Below are 16,755 nucleotides of genomic sequence, written 5' to 3'. Positions count from 1 at the left end.
GCCGATTCTTCAACCGAGCCGATATATAAATAGATACAATACATACGTGTAAAATAAGAATTGAAATGTTGAAATGAAGATAAACATCATATATACATATATATATATATATAAATATATGTATATATATATATCTTCTTAAACGGATGATCATTCCACGGCTCATTTACAACCCCTCCTCTCATCCAATAAAAATAATCGCTCTATACATTGTATATCGATATCATCGTCGAAATACTCGTGTATTAGTATTTCATCCGAAGTCATCCGATCGAGATCGAATCGAGATATTTCTTTTTAATCTTCGTTTCTATTATTAGAACAATTCTACGAAGGATAAATTATATGTATTTAGATTTGAGAAATTTCTCGAATTATCTCCGATAATTATTTCTATATCGAGATCTGACTGCACATATATTATCTCTCTAAAATATACATATAATCATATTCGCACATCCCACAAAAGAGATAGCCCTCTTTATTTATTTATTTATTTATTTATTTATTTTTAGTTTTACTTTTTTCTTTTTCTTTTTCTTTTTGTTGAAAACATTTTTTGTTCTATCGATCGATCGATCGATAAGATTTTGCACTATATCTATCTACCTATCTATCTATCTATCAATCTATTTATCTACCTATCTTGGCCATATTGGCTTAATTACGTTTTGGTAGTAGCACAGTCCCTTTTCACAGGCTCGGTCGTTCAGTGTGCACGCTGTATAAGAAAACCTTAATGCGACCCTCACCTATTTATCTATCATGCTACCGGGGCCACATTTCTTCCTAGTATGCGATTTTCGATCGTCGTTAAAGCCCAAAATGCATTAATTTAACACGGTCTTTCTTCTTCTTCTTACGAAAACTTGATTATACCTAGCTATATGGTTGTTTATTAATTTAATATTTTCTCGCACGTGCATATAAATATATACATATATATATATATATATATTTTTTTTTATTTATTTATTAGATTGATGCAAAAATAATTGCAGCTTTTACGTATCGAATAAATGATAAAAATGGCAATTATTTTTCAACCGATCTAATATATATATAATTAATGAAAACAAAATTACGTATATATATATACAATTATGTGATTTTTATTACCGAACTGATTGATTTAATTACTTAATCTATTCATTAACTTATTATATTTCCTTTTTCTCGCACAAAAAATTTGTTTTCATTCGATTAATTTCCGTATAGCTAGGATCAATTGTAGTCTCTAATTCTATAGAAGAATTTAGTAACACGAGCATAATCGAGATCGAAAGATATTAGCTTCTTCAATCTCGAAATGATCTCGATCTTTTACGATGTACTATGACTTTATAACGTCGTATAAAACGTGATTTCTTCTTCTAATTAGAATCTAATAACGTATGTCGAAGAGGTGTAGACCGATACGACGATGATCATCGACCAAAAAGAGCACGCACGCACACACGCGATTAAACACGAATTAAACAACATTATAACCTTTGTGTATATAGTATACATACCTCTTATAATATATGTATATATATATATATGTGTGTATATATACATATATTATATACATATAAATATATATATATACACATATATATGTATATGAAAATATAATGAAATACTTCCATCTAATTCACTCGATAAAAAAGTGATCGAAGTTATTCCAACAAATGATGATATATCATTTTCTTTAGAGCGAATATATATATATATAAATATATATATATGTACACATATATAAAAGAGGAATAATAATGATAAAAAAAGATCGAGTACGATAGTATTGTAAATACTTGTATGAAGCCTTTGAGAAGAAATGAAAAGAAAAAAAAGAAAATTAATAATAATAATAATAATAATAATAATAATAAATAATAAATAATAAATAATAAATAATAAATAATAATAATAATAACGATACCTATCCTTCGAAATTGTCGATATTCGAAGTGAGATTTACAAACTAAGAGAAATATTTGTAATTAAATCTTTACTTGTTTTTTATATATTTAAAAAAATAGCGCTGAAATATTTAATATATTTGATATGTGCGAGGATATCTTTGTGATCTTGCACATTAAAAAAAGAAAAAAAAAAGAAAAAAGAAAAAAAATACGTCTTATAATATATAGATCAATGATCCTTTTAATACAGTAACGTGCTTGGTACGAGTACTGTCTTGATTACAGTTACTATAACACGTGAATACACACACACATGTAGATTAATACATACATAACCATATACAACATTTATACATACATAAATACATACATATATACATACAAATATACATACATACATATTTACATGAAGAAGCAAGTAGCAATTTACGAAAGTACATACACATGTTTCTTGCATAGAACGTTATCTGAACGTTCTAAGTACAATTGTTTGCGATACATACGATAATTAATTAATTAATCAATTGAATCATTAATTAATTAATATTCGTTGATATATGATGGAGAAAGGGAGGATCTTGTTATTATAAATGTAATAGAGATCGAATTTATTGAAATAATCGTGTATAATGCTCGTTTATGTCAAGAGTATTATAATGAACGATGTAATATATTTCGTCGCGTTAGAAATAAAATATTACTCTCTCTCTATATATATATGTATATATATAAATATAAATATAAATATATATATATATATATATATATAGATATATATATTTATGTCTCGATCGATATAATATTTATGTTCGAACGCGCTCGTTCGCGCGCTTTTCTTCTCGAACCTGATAAAAAAAAAAAAAAAAAAAAGAGAAAAAAAAGAATTATGTAGAAAGGATCGAGAAAATTGTCGTTTCACTTTTTCTTTTTCTTTTTTGTTCTCTCTCTCTCTCTCTCTCTCTCTTTCTCTCTCTCTCTCTCTCTCTTTCTCTCTCTCTCTCTCTCTCTCTCTCTCTCTCTCTCTATGTGATAGAGATAAAGAAAGAAGTACTTTGAAAGAAAGAAAAAATAAAAGAGAACGAGTTCTTTTTTTTTTTCTTTAACAAAAATTTTATCGTCATTGTAAGGTGTTAAGGAAATTTATTCGCGCTCCTTTTTCAATTAGCGCGAAATATTCATTTTTATTACGGAATCGCAAGCTATATATATATATATATATATATATATATATATATATATATATATATTTATTTATTTATTTGGCTTTGTCTTTTTCGGCTATTCTGATTATATAAGAAGTATAAAAAAAAAAACTTCTTCGAGTCGTTTACAATCAAGAACTTTCTTGTAGCGAGATGCACTTTCGCATATACACATATTACCCATACAAACACATACACATACATACACTCAGGACATACATACATATATATATATATATATATATATATATATACATATATACATAAACTTTGTATTGTAAATCTCTGAAAAAAAAAAGAGAAACATAATTGTCGATAAGATTTTCAACATATTCTACATTTCTTTTTTTTTTTAAGAATGATATTTTGTATATTGTGCGAAGCGAAAAGATATATGTTCGTACGAATGATGATTATTTATTTATATATATATATATATATATATATATATATATATATATATTTTGTTCTTCTGTAGAGTGAGAGAACTAAAGAGTGATGCGAGTTAAATAATGCGAGTAATCCTTGAGCGAATTCTTTCTATTTATTTTTTCTGTTCTTTTCATTTTCTATTTCTTTACTACTTTATCTATAAAATTTTTGTTTTCCTTTAAGAACTTTTTTTTTATTTTTATTTATTTATTTATTTATTTATTAATTATTTTTTTTCTGTTTTTCTTTTCTTTTTTTTTTAAGAACGTTTAAAGATAGAAAAAAGAAAACGATGATAAATGAATAAATTGTATTTCGCAGCCAACGCTTGTAAATAATATTATAACGATAAGAATATATATTTCCTCACACGTGATTCTCTACCTAAGGATACTCACGCTTCCACTTCTTCAAACGAACGAAATCGCCCCCTTTTCTTTCCTGCAAAGAAAGAAAATAAAAAAAAAGGAAAAAGAAAAAAAATTTTTAAAAGTAGAAAACCGAAGAAAGGGGGTGCGATGACGAAGGAAAGATAAAAATGAAATTTTCAAAGGAGATTTTCGTAAACGATAGTTATTATTTCCAAATGATTCGTATAAGACGAAAGATCGTCCAATTATTTTATTACTATCGCTTGTCTATCGAATTATATTTAATATAAGAAGAGAGAAAAAAAAAAAGAAAAAATTAATAATAAAGAAAGAAAAAAAGAAAGAAAGAAAAGAAAAAAAAAAGAGAGAAAGATCCATACACGATGATTAAATAATGATGAGGATAAACGAAATATTTTCATTGTAGCTGTACAAACTACTTTCTAGACGCGTTCTATTGTAATTTAATGACGATAGATTAATGATAAACGTCATAAAAAAAAAAAGAAAACAAAAATAATGAAAGAGTAAGAAAACAAGATGATGGTAAGCGTCAAAAATAAACCGAATCTTGTCTTATGGGGGAGGGGACAAATTTTTATAATATTTTCTAAGAGAGTCTCTCGTAAACCAAGCAAGATGGCAAACATCTATAGAAACTTTATGTATTAAATGATAATAACTCAAAAAAGAAAAAAAGGAAAGTACGTAAATCAGTAATCGATCTTTCGAAAATTTAGAACTGAATAGAAAAAAGAAATTAAAAAAAAAAAGAAGGGAGAAAGAAAAACCATCGTAAATCATCTAATTATGTCGATAGACTTTATGAACTTCGTAGGCTTGATCAATGAAAATAGATCGTACAAAATGAAAAAAGAAAAAACAAAAAAAAAAAATGGAAAGAAAAATCAGTAAAAAGTTAATTAAATATTAAAAAATCGCATGCGGTAGTTTCTATCCGTAGAGATCTACACGTGCATAAATCTCAAGCAGCTAATAAACGAAATACATAATTATCTTAATTAGAAACGAAACTTTGGCGAGGCTTGACACGACGAAGATATTTCAAGATTAACTTAGAATTTTGTCGTTTAAATGCAATAAAAAAGAAAAAGAAAAAAAAAATTAAAATAAAATAAAAAAAAATTAAAAAAAAAGCCGTATTAAAAGCACACGCAGAAAAAAATATTTAACAAGAATCAAGCAAATGAGAAATGTCGTCTCTCTCTAGACTAAATATAATATCAATGTAATGAGAATGCAAAAAGGGGAAAAAAAAGAAGTAAAAAATTACAAAAATGATCAAAAGTTTAAATAGATCGAAGACGAAGAAGGGGAGGGGTTGAGAGAAACTTTAAAAGTCCGATTGGGAACACACACACACACACACACAGACACAAACACACACATACACACGCAAAATCATTAAAATGTAATAATAAACAATGTAAAGAAAAGCAAGAAAAAAGAAAGAAAGAAAGAAAGAAAACTTTGATAGATGAAAGAAAAAAGAAAAGAGAGGGGAGGGGGAGATGAGAGAAAAGAAGGTTGGAAGCGAGGGTGAGCCTTTTTAAGGGTGCGTAGAGAAGAAGGGCGCAAATAATGTTTGACTTTTTTATATTAAATATGTATATATATATATATATATATATATATATATATATATATATATATATATATATATATATATATATATATATATATACATATACATATTTTCTTTTCTTAATTATTATTAATTAATTAATTAACATTCGTTCGTTGGCTTGCACCGTATAGTGTAATAATAATAATAATAATAATAATAATAATAATAATAATAATAATAATAATATAATAATAATTATAATAATAAATGATTAAAACGCGAACTCTCTCACCGAATGCAACCCCCATAATGGTTGGAAGGTCCAAACGAGGAGACGGGCTCGGTCAATAATCGAATAGAATTTCATTTTGATTATTAATTAAATGATTATTAGAAAATTTCATGGAAATTCTGTTCGAACGAGCCCTCTCGACGTGCTTAGAAATATTCGCGAAATGCCTGTCTTTGTATCGAGCCTTAAGGTTTTCGCAATAATATCGTTGGCCGCTGTCAAATGTGGTTTCGAAAGTATACTTGTGTATAAAGATGATGATGATGATGATGATGATGATGATGATTATAATGATGATGATAAAGATGATGATAATGATGATGATGATGATGATAATGATGATAATTATAATGATAATTATAATGATGATGATGATGATGATGATGATGATGATGATGATGATGATGATGATGATGATGATGATGATGATAATGATTATAATGATTATGATCGTGGAGATGTTTTGAATCGATATGAAATTACGAATCGTTTTATGTTGAATATAATAAAAATTTAATTAATTTCATAAAAATGTTCTCCATATATTATACTGTCTATTAAAATGATTATTAATCGTGTTGTATTATGTGTTGAATGCGAAAAAAAAAAGAAGAGAAGAGAAGAGAAGAGAAGAGATGAGAAGAGAAAAGAAAAGAAAATTGTAATGATTTCTTGATCGAAAGAAAAGAAAAGAAAAAGGAATTTACCATCGAATCTAATGTAAAATGATATGAATCGATTGATTAATTGAATCATTTGAAATATAAATCATTGTATACATACCGTAACCGTCCTCGCGCGTTAGATCGTCACTTCGAATCAATCGTTATCTCTCCGGGGACGGTATTGTCCTTAATTGCGTGTAATAGAAATAACGAAAATAATTAAATAGAATGAAAAAGGAATGGGGAGTGGGGAAAATGAGTAAAATTAGAAACGAGAACAAAAATGGAAGAACAAAAAGAAGATGGAATTATCGGGACATTAATGATTTCAACACGCACGCGGACATTCGATCGTCCTCGGCGAATTTTCTTGTGTGGCTGGTACGTTGGATCAAAGATCTCCCTTAATATATATTATATCTTCTATATATGTTTCCCACGTTCGAGATTCGATCGATCGATGATCGATCGATCGATCGAATCGATATCATCATTTGAAACGACGATCGAACGACGAGCTATCCATTCGTTTTCCACGAAAGAAATTTATTTCATTGTTGTTGCATACCGAGATCGAAAAGAGATTAAATAAAGTGAGAATGAAACTGTATGTGAGAGAGAGAGAGAGAGAGAGAGAGAGAGAGAGAGAGAGAGGGATTTATGAACGAATTATAAATTACGATTATTTCTGATCGTGAAAATAAACAAGAGAATAATGAACGCGAATGAAAGTAAGAGAGAGAGAGAGAGAGAGAATGTGTGTGAGTGAGAGAGAATACACATGTATGTATAATATGTGCGAGAGCTATGGTTTATTCGGAAATGGAATTGAGGCGACTAATTAACGAGATGTTGTAAATTGTTCTATAGCAAAATGAAAAGTGGTACGATCGTTGCAACGCACAGATCGCGAAATCTCTCCTTCGTAAGGATCGAAATAGATCGAATATACTAAATCTTTATGATATGAGCGAGCGAGTGAAAGATAGAAAGAAAGAGAGAGAGAGAGAGAGAGAAAGAGAGAGAGAGAGAGAGCGTTGCCTCGATTGTTTCAATGTTGATATGTCAATGCTGTGATGTTATCCTTTGAAACTAAAAACCGAACGAAAAAAGAAAAAAAAACAGGTATATCCCTTTTCGAATACGTTCCCTTCGAATGGAAGAAAAAAAAATGAAAAGAAAAGAAAAAAAAATGAAAAAAAAAAAAAACAAACACACGCGCACATACACATACACACACACACACACTAATCATCTATCCCACAAACGATCCCACTGGAGAAGAAAGGAAAAAGGGATGGAAGAACATAAGAGAAAAATCCCTTTTACTTTGAGAAATAAATATTTCTATTTACTGTAATTCCGCATAGCCCTTTGAGAGCAAAGAAAAAAAAAAAAAAAAAAAAAAGAGAAAAGAAAAGAAAATATATGAAGGAAAAAAAAAAGACAGCAACAAAAAGAAAAAAAAGAAAAAAGAAAAAAAGAACAAAAAGATACCAAATTAGCTAGAATTTAATCGTATTTAATGTAAAGATTATTATTATTGTTACACATCTCAGTGATTCTTTCCTAAAGGTCGGTGATATCTCGGAGAGAGATGAGCGGTGAGATGATTACGATGACGACGATTGCATTATTATCGATTAATGATCGAGAGATCATCGATATATAACAGTTATAGTCTATTTTCCTGTCAATTGAGTTGTATCGACAAGGGACTATCTTTTGGACGGGGAAGCAGGTGTTTTTTTATTATAGAAAATTTGTATGTATATGTGTATACATATATATTTGTATACATATATATATATATATGTATATATATATATTGTATATATATGTATATATATATATATATATATATATGTATGCAAAGAAAAATGTCGGAATCTGTTTTTTTTCTCTCTCTCTCTCTCTCTCCCTCTCTCTGATATTTTACCGATAACCAAATTCCTACATTTGTCGCATTTGTAAATAAAATTTTTATCATCACACGGAAATATTTGAGTATAATTTATTACTTTTTTTGTCGCTTTTTCTTTCTTTTTTTTTCTTCTTCTTCTTTTTTGCCTTTTCTTTTTAAGCAGACATTTCGATTCCAACACTGTCGAAAAGGTAAGAATAAAATAGATCATATATATATATATATTTACGAGAGGGAAGGGACACAAATTATTAATCTTATATTCTCTCGTGTAGTAAAATATAACAAACGACGACGTCATTACAAAAATTTATTTACATTATCTAGGTACTTACAACGCGTGAATACGATTACGTGCAATCGCGTTACTTTTTTTTTTTTTCGTACATCCTTGCACATATTACATAACTCGGCTGCCAGTTCCTTTATTGTATTTATTTGTTTTTTTTTTTCCTTTTTTTTTATTATCATTTTTTTTCTCTTCTTTTTCTTTTTTTTTTTTTTCTTGTTTATTTTCATTTATACATATCGTACCGATTCTTTGGTAATAAGATGCGCCGCCAGCACCGAGTCTCTCAATAAAACGAAAACGCGATAATTAAAAACTTACATAAAGAAATGTTAGACACGATTTTGGTTTTTCCCCTTTTTGTTTTTTTCATCGAAAATTATTCTATCAGGAGAAATTATTTGTTTGATTATTATTTACATAACAACAAGTACGGAATACCCATATTAGATACTGTCCAATCGGATTGCACGACGAGATTTTTTTTACAGAGACACAGTCGAGGACAGTATATGTGTGTATATATATAGGAATAATTTAAATTTTTAAGTGACTTTGACAAAAAAAAAAAAAAAAAAAACAGAAAAATGTTTTACTGGGGTAACATAAATAAATAGGCGATCATCTCGCGGGGTATACAAATGACGTCATTCTTGCACTAATTGTTTACCACTCGACGGAAAATCAATCTTCCTAAGAAGATTACATATTACTAATAATAATAATAATAATAATAATAATAATAATAATAATAATAATAATAATAATTATAATATTAATAATAGTATTTAATAATAATAATAATAATAATAATAATAGTAATAGTAATAATACATAATACATAATCGCGATCAAAAAAATTCATACGTAATCTTGCTCTAAAAGCAAAATATTCAATAGTACATTTAATATGCATCTATATTATATTCATATATATATATATATATTTTTTTTCTTTCTTTTTTCTTCTTTTTTTTTGTTTTTTTTTTTTTTATTAATCATTTCGTAGATCTACCTTTGGTACAATTTTTCTCTTCTACTGACTACAATCGTGATTCTCTTTGTTTCGTAGCATAATGAACGTCGACCATGTCCTTTGATAATCATCAATTATTCTTCCTTCTTACGTTTTTCTTTTTCCTGTTCTTTTTCTTTTCTTTTTTGGTAGAAACAGAAAAGATCGATAGATCTTTCCTCAGATCGCTTTGATAAGGAACAACGACGAATGCGTTACGTGTAAAGTCTAACGTAAATAAAGAATGGAGTTTTAAGTATAAATCAGGTAATAACGTTAACTTCTTAACATTAAAAAATTCTTGTACTACATCGTAATCTCTCATGAATATTATATCTCTTTCATTGGATACGAAAGGAGAGTATATTTTAACAGAAACGAACGAGCATGATCGTTCGTTAATGATCACTCATATAAAGAGATAATTTTCATAATCATTATAAGCAGCTGTTGAAACATGTTTTGAAGAGATTGGCGTTGAAGGGACACTCAGAGGCAATTGTTGTTGCTGTTGTTGTTGTTGTTGTTGCTGTTGCTGTTGTTGTTGTTGCTGTTGCACACGCGACAATTGCAATGGCGGCAATTGCGTTGTGTGCGCCACAACTATTCTCGATTGTTGATTGATCGAACCCAACGATAGATGATGATGATGGTGATGATGTTGTTCGAGCTTGTGAACGTTGTTGTTCGTAGTACTCGTATTGTTATTATTATTATTATTGTTGTTATTATTGTTGTTATTGTGATTGAGGTTATTGTTATTATTATTGTTATTGGTATGCTGATGAAGAAGAAGATGATTATTGTTTTCGCTCTGTGAATAATGACGATGATCACCATGAAGATTTAGTCGCGACATCGCCATACTGATACTCGAGTCCGACGCCCACATACTCTGAAAATGACGAGGACCTTTTTGTTACTCCAACTGTATTTGACTTTCTATTGAAAGTACTTATGAATAATTCTTATAATACTTTAGAGTTGAATGGTGAACGATTATTATTGTCTGACGGAGAACAAATTTTACTTAAATCATATACAATCTCTACTCTTTGTTGGAAGAGAAATCGTATGATTCATCGTGCAAATTCATTCTACTTTAATATAACTTTTAATGATATAATACATGTCATTTAATTATAACCTAATTGTACCTGCAATTAATTCCTCTAATTTCTAATTAAAACGTTCCTACACATTATTCACCGTTTCCTCAAAATTTCTAATGATATTGCGAATTCCTTCCGACGATATCTAAAACTCGTGTCGCCTACGTCGAATTATTATTTTTCTTTTTCTTTTTTTTTTTTTTTTTTTTTTTTTTTAATTGAACGTTTAATTAGTTTATTTATTTCTTTTTTTTCTAACACATACAATCGTTCGTTTTATTCTCATCTTTATATTTAATTAAATTATTTAATTAAAATTTTTAATTAATTTAGTAAATTGTTTCTTTCTGTTTTTCTTCTTTTTTTTTTTTTTTTTTTTTTTTTAAAGAAATTTCTAACGAACGTTCAGATAAAATTTAAATCTATCAGATGTTTCACCTTTCTCCTGTGTGGATTATAATCGGGATTACGTCGTATACGTAAATGTCTATCCGCGCTCGTCCATCGTTGCGTAACTTTAAGAGGTGAATCATCTGGATGAAGTTTCCTCTGATATTCCTCCCCTTCACAGACTTCGTATAAAGAAAATTGTTCAACCCGTTCTTTCGAACTATAGCAGCTCAATAACATCTGGATCAGTTCGTCCACGGTGGTCTGTTCGGAAACGAGCAGACTCTTGTACTTTGACTGTAAGAGAGAGAAAGAGAGAGAGAGATAGAGAAAAATAGATAGATAGAGAGACAGAGAGAAAATGAAAAAAAAAAAAGAAAAAAAAAACGTATATCCTTTAGTTTGTTATATCAAACAATTATGTACAAGCATATACTTTTTATATGTGTTACTACGAACACATCGAACAAATTTTATAATACTTACGCCAGACATGAGAGCACTATCGTATATTTTCACAAGACCGCCACGACGTGTCTGTAAAGAAAATCTGCAAAAAGAAAAAGAAAAGAATTTTCTTGAGTTTATATTTACGAGAGGGGAAAAAAAGGAGGGTGGAGAGCGGGGGAAAGAAACGAAAGATCGGTTAAGTCGGTAAGTTCAAAAGGATATTCGTTAGAAGATATTCCCTTATCCCTATTCCCTCATCTTCCTTCTCCTCCTCCTCCTCGTCCTCCACTACCACCACCTTTCTCTATTTTACTTCAATTTCACCGGAAGTTTCAAACTACCGACGAAAATAACCAAATGAAATGAAACATACGACGGGGAAGTTGAATTTTTGTTAAAATCGTAAAAAGAAAAAAGAAAAAAAAAAGGAAAGAAAGAAAAAGGAAAAAATCCAATTGCTTTCAAATATTTATAGATAGGTACATCTATTACCTAGAACATATATATTTTTATCAAACGTATAGTAAGTCTTTTTTTGAGTCGATTTATGGGCGTGAAAAAAAAAAGAAGAAAAATAAATGAAAGTCTGGATGGGTTAAAGGAAAACAAACTCGAAGGTTCGGGGTGGTCTTTCTGAAAAAAAAAAGAAAAGAAAAAAAAAGGCAAACAAAAAAAGAAGAAATTTAATGTTAGCGTCTATGTACTGTATTGTGAAGGAAAGAGAGATTAGAAAATCGTATTTACGATCGCTACTTATCACTTGAAATTATATTTTTCTCGAAATTGAATCCAGAAAGGTGGTAAAATGCGAAAGAAAAAATAAAAAAGAAAAAAAGTACCTGGAATCGCCTCGTGGATGACAAGATTGAAGTACAGCAGGTCTGGCGTCCTCGTCGAGTGGCAAAATTGTACGTACATTGGCCCTTCTTACTGTAACTTCCATGGTCATATAAAAGAGTCTTGGGTCACGGTGCCTCATACGATATTTGTTTAACAAATTTTGAACAACCTCGCGACACGTTGTCTCATAGGTAATGCTCAGGGTTTTGTACTCGATATCTGGTCGTAGACAATTTGCATACACCTTTATAGTCGTCTGTAAATTTATAGACACAAAAAGGAATAAACAAAGAGAATATTAAATGAATATTTTATTTATTTATTTAAAAAAAAAATAAAAATAAAAATAAAAAATAAAAACGTAGCAGAAATTAAATTCTATGATAATCTCATCATTCATATTATTTATACGTACGCTATATTCGTATATTATATAATTCATCATTATTATCTGTACATTGAAATTATATTGTATTTCATTTTAGATACGAAAATAATTGATTTTATTTTTTATTAATAATGATCTCATATTAACAAATTTATTAAATATTGATACGTATTGTTTAAATAAGTTATTGTTTGAATAAGTATATCAAAAAATGGGATAAAATTAACTGGATAGAAGTTTTATACATTATGATTACTTGAATCGACTTATTTTTATTATAATATTAAATGTTTTAAATTTATATTTTATCATGTCAGAAAAATTATTGTCTATTTTTAACGTCTCAATATATGTATGTTGTTCCATAAAGAAGACAATATTTTCTCTACTAATGTCTATATATATATATAAAGTTTTATGAAAGATTAAAGCGAGCATTTTTATTGTCTAAGTTGTCGATAAAAAAAAATCCTTTTATATTTTTATTCTTTTATATTTTGTTTCATTGATGATAGTTCGAAAAAATTATTTCAATGGTTAAGGAGTAGGAAGTTAATATGACTAACGTTGTCATTACTTTTAATAGCACCGCCATTTTGGATATATCGACAAGTTGCAACACGTTCATCGTCCTCGTAATTAAAGGTAATTAGTTAATTCATTTCTAATGTACATTCACGTCTAATATATCAATCGATAGTTAAACACGTGATTTTTCAGAGGCCGCGACAACAGATCGTAATGTTGTCCGGTTTAAAAAATATTCACGAAAATATATTACGATCGGTCATTACGTAACAATTCTTTTTTAATTTTTTAGATTTATTATAGAAATTTTAGAATTTCCAGCGATCTTTTCTAATCTACATAATCGTTTAGCGTCGTTTAACTAATCGATATTGATTATCTTATGTATCGTATTCGATTGTCAAAAATATACACGCACACGCACACGAACATATACCTACAAATTTATTCTTTACTAATACTATCTTACATTTTTTAAATTTGCAAGAATCCTATGGATAATTTTTCATATGTATATGTATATATATATATACACGCCCGTTCTTCCTTATACGTGTGTCTGTTCTCTTCTGATATATATGTGTGAAATAAAATGTAAACGATTGAGAGTGGAAGGAGAGGGGGAATATCGATTGAGTGAAATAACGTTCGACATGTAAATAATATTAGGTCGTATATTTCCGAGAAATTTTCGGTCGAGAGTAAGGAAAAGTAAACACAAGCGTACGTATATTTTGGCCTTGAATGAAACGACGATCTTTTCAGTCTTACGAAGTACGCTATAGGAGTAACATCTCTCCAGACGTAATCCCCGAGCATGTTCCTTCTTCCTAAATTTTCTACGATAATTATCTACGTTTAATTTCTCGTTTAACATCCCATATCTTATTTGTATTAATTTCGATTAATAATATGTATCGTCTATACGAATTTATACGTATGCATATATATATATATATATATATATATATAGATATCATATATACAGACATTTGACATTATTACGGAATTAATAATTTTCTGAAATATTTTAGGTTATACATTGTTGCAATCAAAAAGTTTATATACCTCTCTATGTATTATCGATCGAGATTTAGGAGAATATTAATAACGTTGTTGAATCTTTTAGGTTATACATTGTTATAATCGACGAGCTTATAAAATTATACGTATTATCGACCGAGATTTAGGGAAATATTAATAGTATTTCATCTCAATCCTTTGGGTAAGGTAACCTTATAATTAACGAGGCTTACATAATTACGTATTATCGATCGAGATTAAGGAGAAATATTTATCTCGAACGAAATTCGATATTAGCGATTATTTCTATTAGCAATTTATTTCTATAGGTAATGAATTATAATTATTAATTTTCATAGTTTAAAGCAATAAAGTATCTATTTGAACAATTTTTAAGTTCGTATATAATATTTTTATTGTTTCGATATTTTCGTATGATAGATCGAAAAATTATAAATTTTAGCCATATTGTAAATGACGTTCTGCGCATGCGCTCAGGGGTACTAAGTAATCTCGTTGCCGGTGATATCGACGCCATTTTAGATTCGCGAGTGGTACAGGTTTCACGGAAGCTACGTCGCTCCGTTAATTATGGATAATTAGTATATTTTTTCGAAAGTGTAAGCTTCATTTTATATACCAATCGATCGTCGAGGAAACGATTTCCACGTGTGAATGTTCGTAGGTCGTAACCAGAACGCGTTTAAAAGATATCCTCGAAAATAAAATCGTCGTGTTGGTGTTCTCTTGGTGCTAAAGCGTCATATTTATTTTTTGAGTTTTCCAACTTTATTTTCGCGATATCGATACTCTAATTAATAAAATCTTTCATTAATTAGATGGAGCCGATCGTATTTCGCCTCGTATAAGATTTTCATCTACGTATATGGCATACAAGTAAGTACCATACACACATATATACATATACACACATATCATACGTATACACATATACATATATACGCACATATAGAAATCTTTCTTATGACACATACACATATCGATACTTTTTCCACACACATACATATATAGCCACACAATTAATACATATATTGTATTTTTCAGAGAATCGTAGAAAGTACCTGCGAAAGTCATGTAAACAATCAAAGGACGATCGAGAGTTCGACCTTGGCACGACTTCCCGTTCTTCCCTACTACGCAGTTTCATTCCTGTAAGTAACTTGTTTAGACCTGTCGGTTTATCTAGCTTCTCACTTCATATATATATATAGTGTATTATATAAATTTTTACTTTTAAACATTTTCTATGTTTCTTGATTAATTTTGACATGGATCTCCATACGCAGCAACCTCCTTGTGGTGAGATCTGGTAATCGGTATTGCGTACGTTTATTATGTATTTTACGTGATATTACATACGCACTGCCGAGCGAATGGCTGACGTTTGATGTATTAAAAAAATTTTGTTTTAAATAATATATATTAAAATGTTTTGTATTGAACTTTTTTTTTATTGAAACTTTTTATATTGAAACTTTTTATATTGAAATTATTTATATTGAAATTTTTTACATTGGACTTAAAGAATATGAAGAAACATAGAATAATAAAAAATGTTTTAAGATCATAAAATAATACATTAAATTAAAATTAGAATATAATTTCAAGATACGTTTAATCGTCTAATTAATATTATAAATATTATGATTTCAATGTTATTGCCACTTGTTTAGTTTTACATTAATGCTATATCTATTTCAATTTATAGGTATTCACGCAATTAATATATTACTATGAACATATCCCTATTGCGATTATATCTATTTTTAAGCGATAGATACAACGCGATTTTGATCGTTTGCTTTTATTCATTTATTTTAATTTAGCTTATAAGTTTTGCAGTTACATCCATTTGAATGTTTTTTTTTTTTTTTTTACGTTTTATTATTAAAGCATACAAAAGATATATAATACATGTTTACAATTTGAAATCATATGATTCGAGTAATATAGTTTTTAAAATAATATATAATATATTAAAATAATATATAATTTTAAAATAATAAATTTTTAAATAATATATAAATTGCAGTAATATTGTAGCATAAACGCTATTGCTTGCTTTAACAATTTTTATTTCAACAGGTCTTCAGTTGTAGATCGCGTGCAATGCGATCTTAGAGTCAGTGCTTGTGCGAAATAATTTGATTGTTTTGCAACCGAATGGGTTGCTTTAAATAATAAAATAAAGTCGCGAATTAGAGTCAGTGTTGTTCGCCGTTTAGAATTTCTCGGTCGCGTTATTAAACCAGAAAACAAGAATTTATGTCATATTCTTGTTAAAACCATTTGTTCGCCGCGTTGTTAGTATCATTAAC

General features: G+C 28.5%; 2 protein-coding genes across 6 annotated transcripts in view; one reads left to right on the top strand and one right to left on the bottom strand.

Moving 5' to 3' along the window:
* Positions 1 to 3,359, top strand: part of LOC124428504 (voltage-dependent L-type calcium channel subunit beta-2) — a 26,259-nt gene extending 22,900 nt beyond the window's left edge. For all 4 annotated transcript variants that reach the window (XM_046972627.1, XM_046972629.1, XM_046972628.1 and 1 more), the window contains one exon: positions 1 to 3,359. This exon is cut by the window's left edge and continues 836 nt beyond it. The gene's annotated coding sequence lies outside the window, so the exon portion shown is untranslated.
* A 2,922-nt stretch (positions 3,360 to 6,281) lies between these two features.
* The window catches only part of LOC124428497 (putative uncharacterized protein DDB_G0277255), a 44,765-nt gene continuing 34,291 nt past the window's right edge, over positions 6,282 to 16,755 (bottom strand). For both annotated transcript variants that reach the window (XM_046972613.1, XM_046972614.1), the window contains 4 exons: positions 12,477 to 12,733; positions 11,674 to 11,737; positions 11,236 to 11,484; positions 6,282 to 10,580 (listed from right to left, as the gene is read on the bottom strand). In XM_046972613.1, coding sequence (XP_046828569.1) covers positions 10,095 to 10,580; positions 11,236 to 11,484; positions 11,674 to 11,737; positions 12,477 to 12,733 — 1,056 coding nt within the window. In that variant the 3' untranslated portion in view covers positions 6,282 to 10,094. The remainder of the gene's footprint in view (positions 10,581 to 11,235; positions 11,485 to 11,673; positions 11,738 to 12,476; positions 12,734 to 16,755) is intronic.

The sequence above is a fragment of the Vespa crabro genome, chromosome 12 (assembly GCF_910589235.1).
Source record: "Vespa crabro chromosome 12, iyVesCrab1.2, whole genome shotgun sequence".
NCBI lineage: Eukaryota > Metazoa > Arthropoda > Insecta > Hymenoptera > Vespidae > Vespa > Vespa crabro.
The sequence above is the reverse complement of the archived record's forward strand: the minus strand, read 5'-3'. Positions and strand labels throughout refer to the sequence as shown.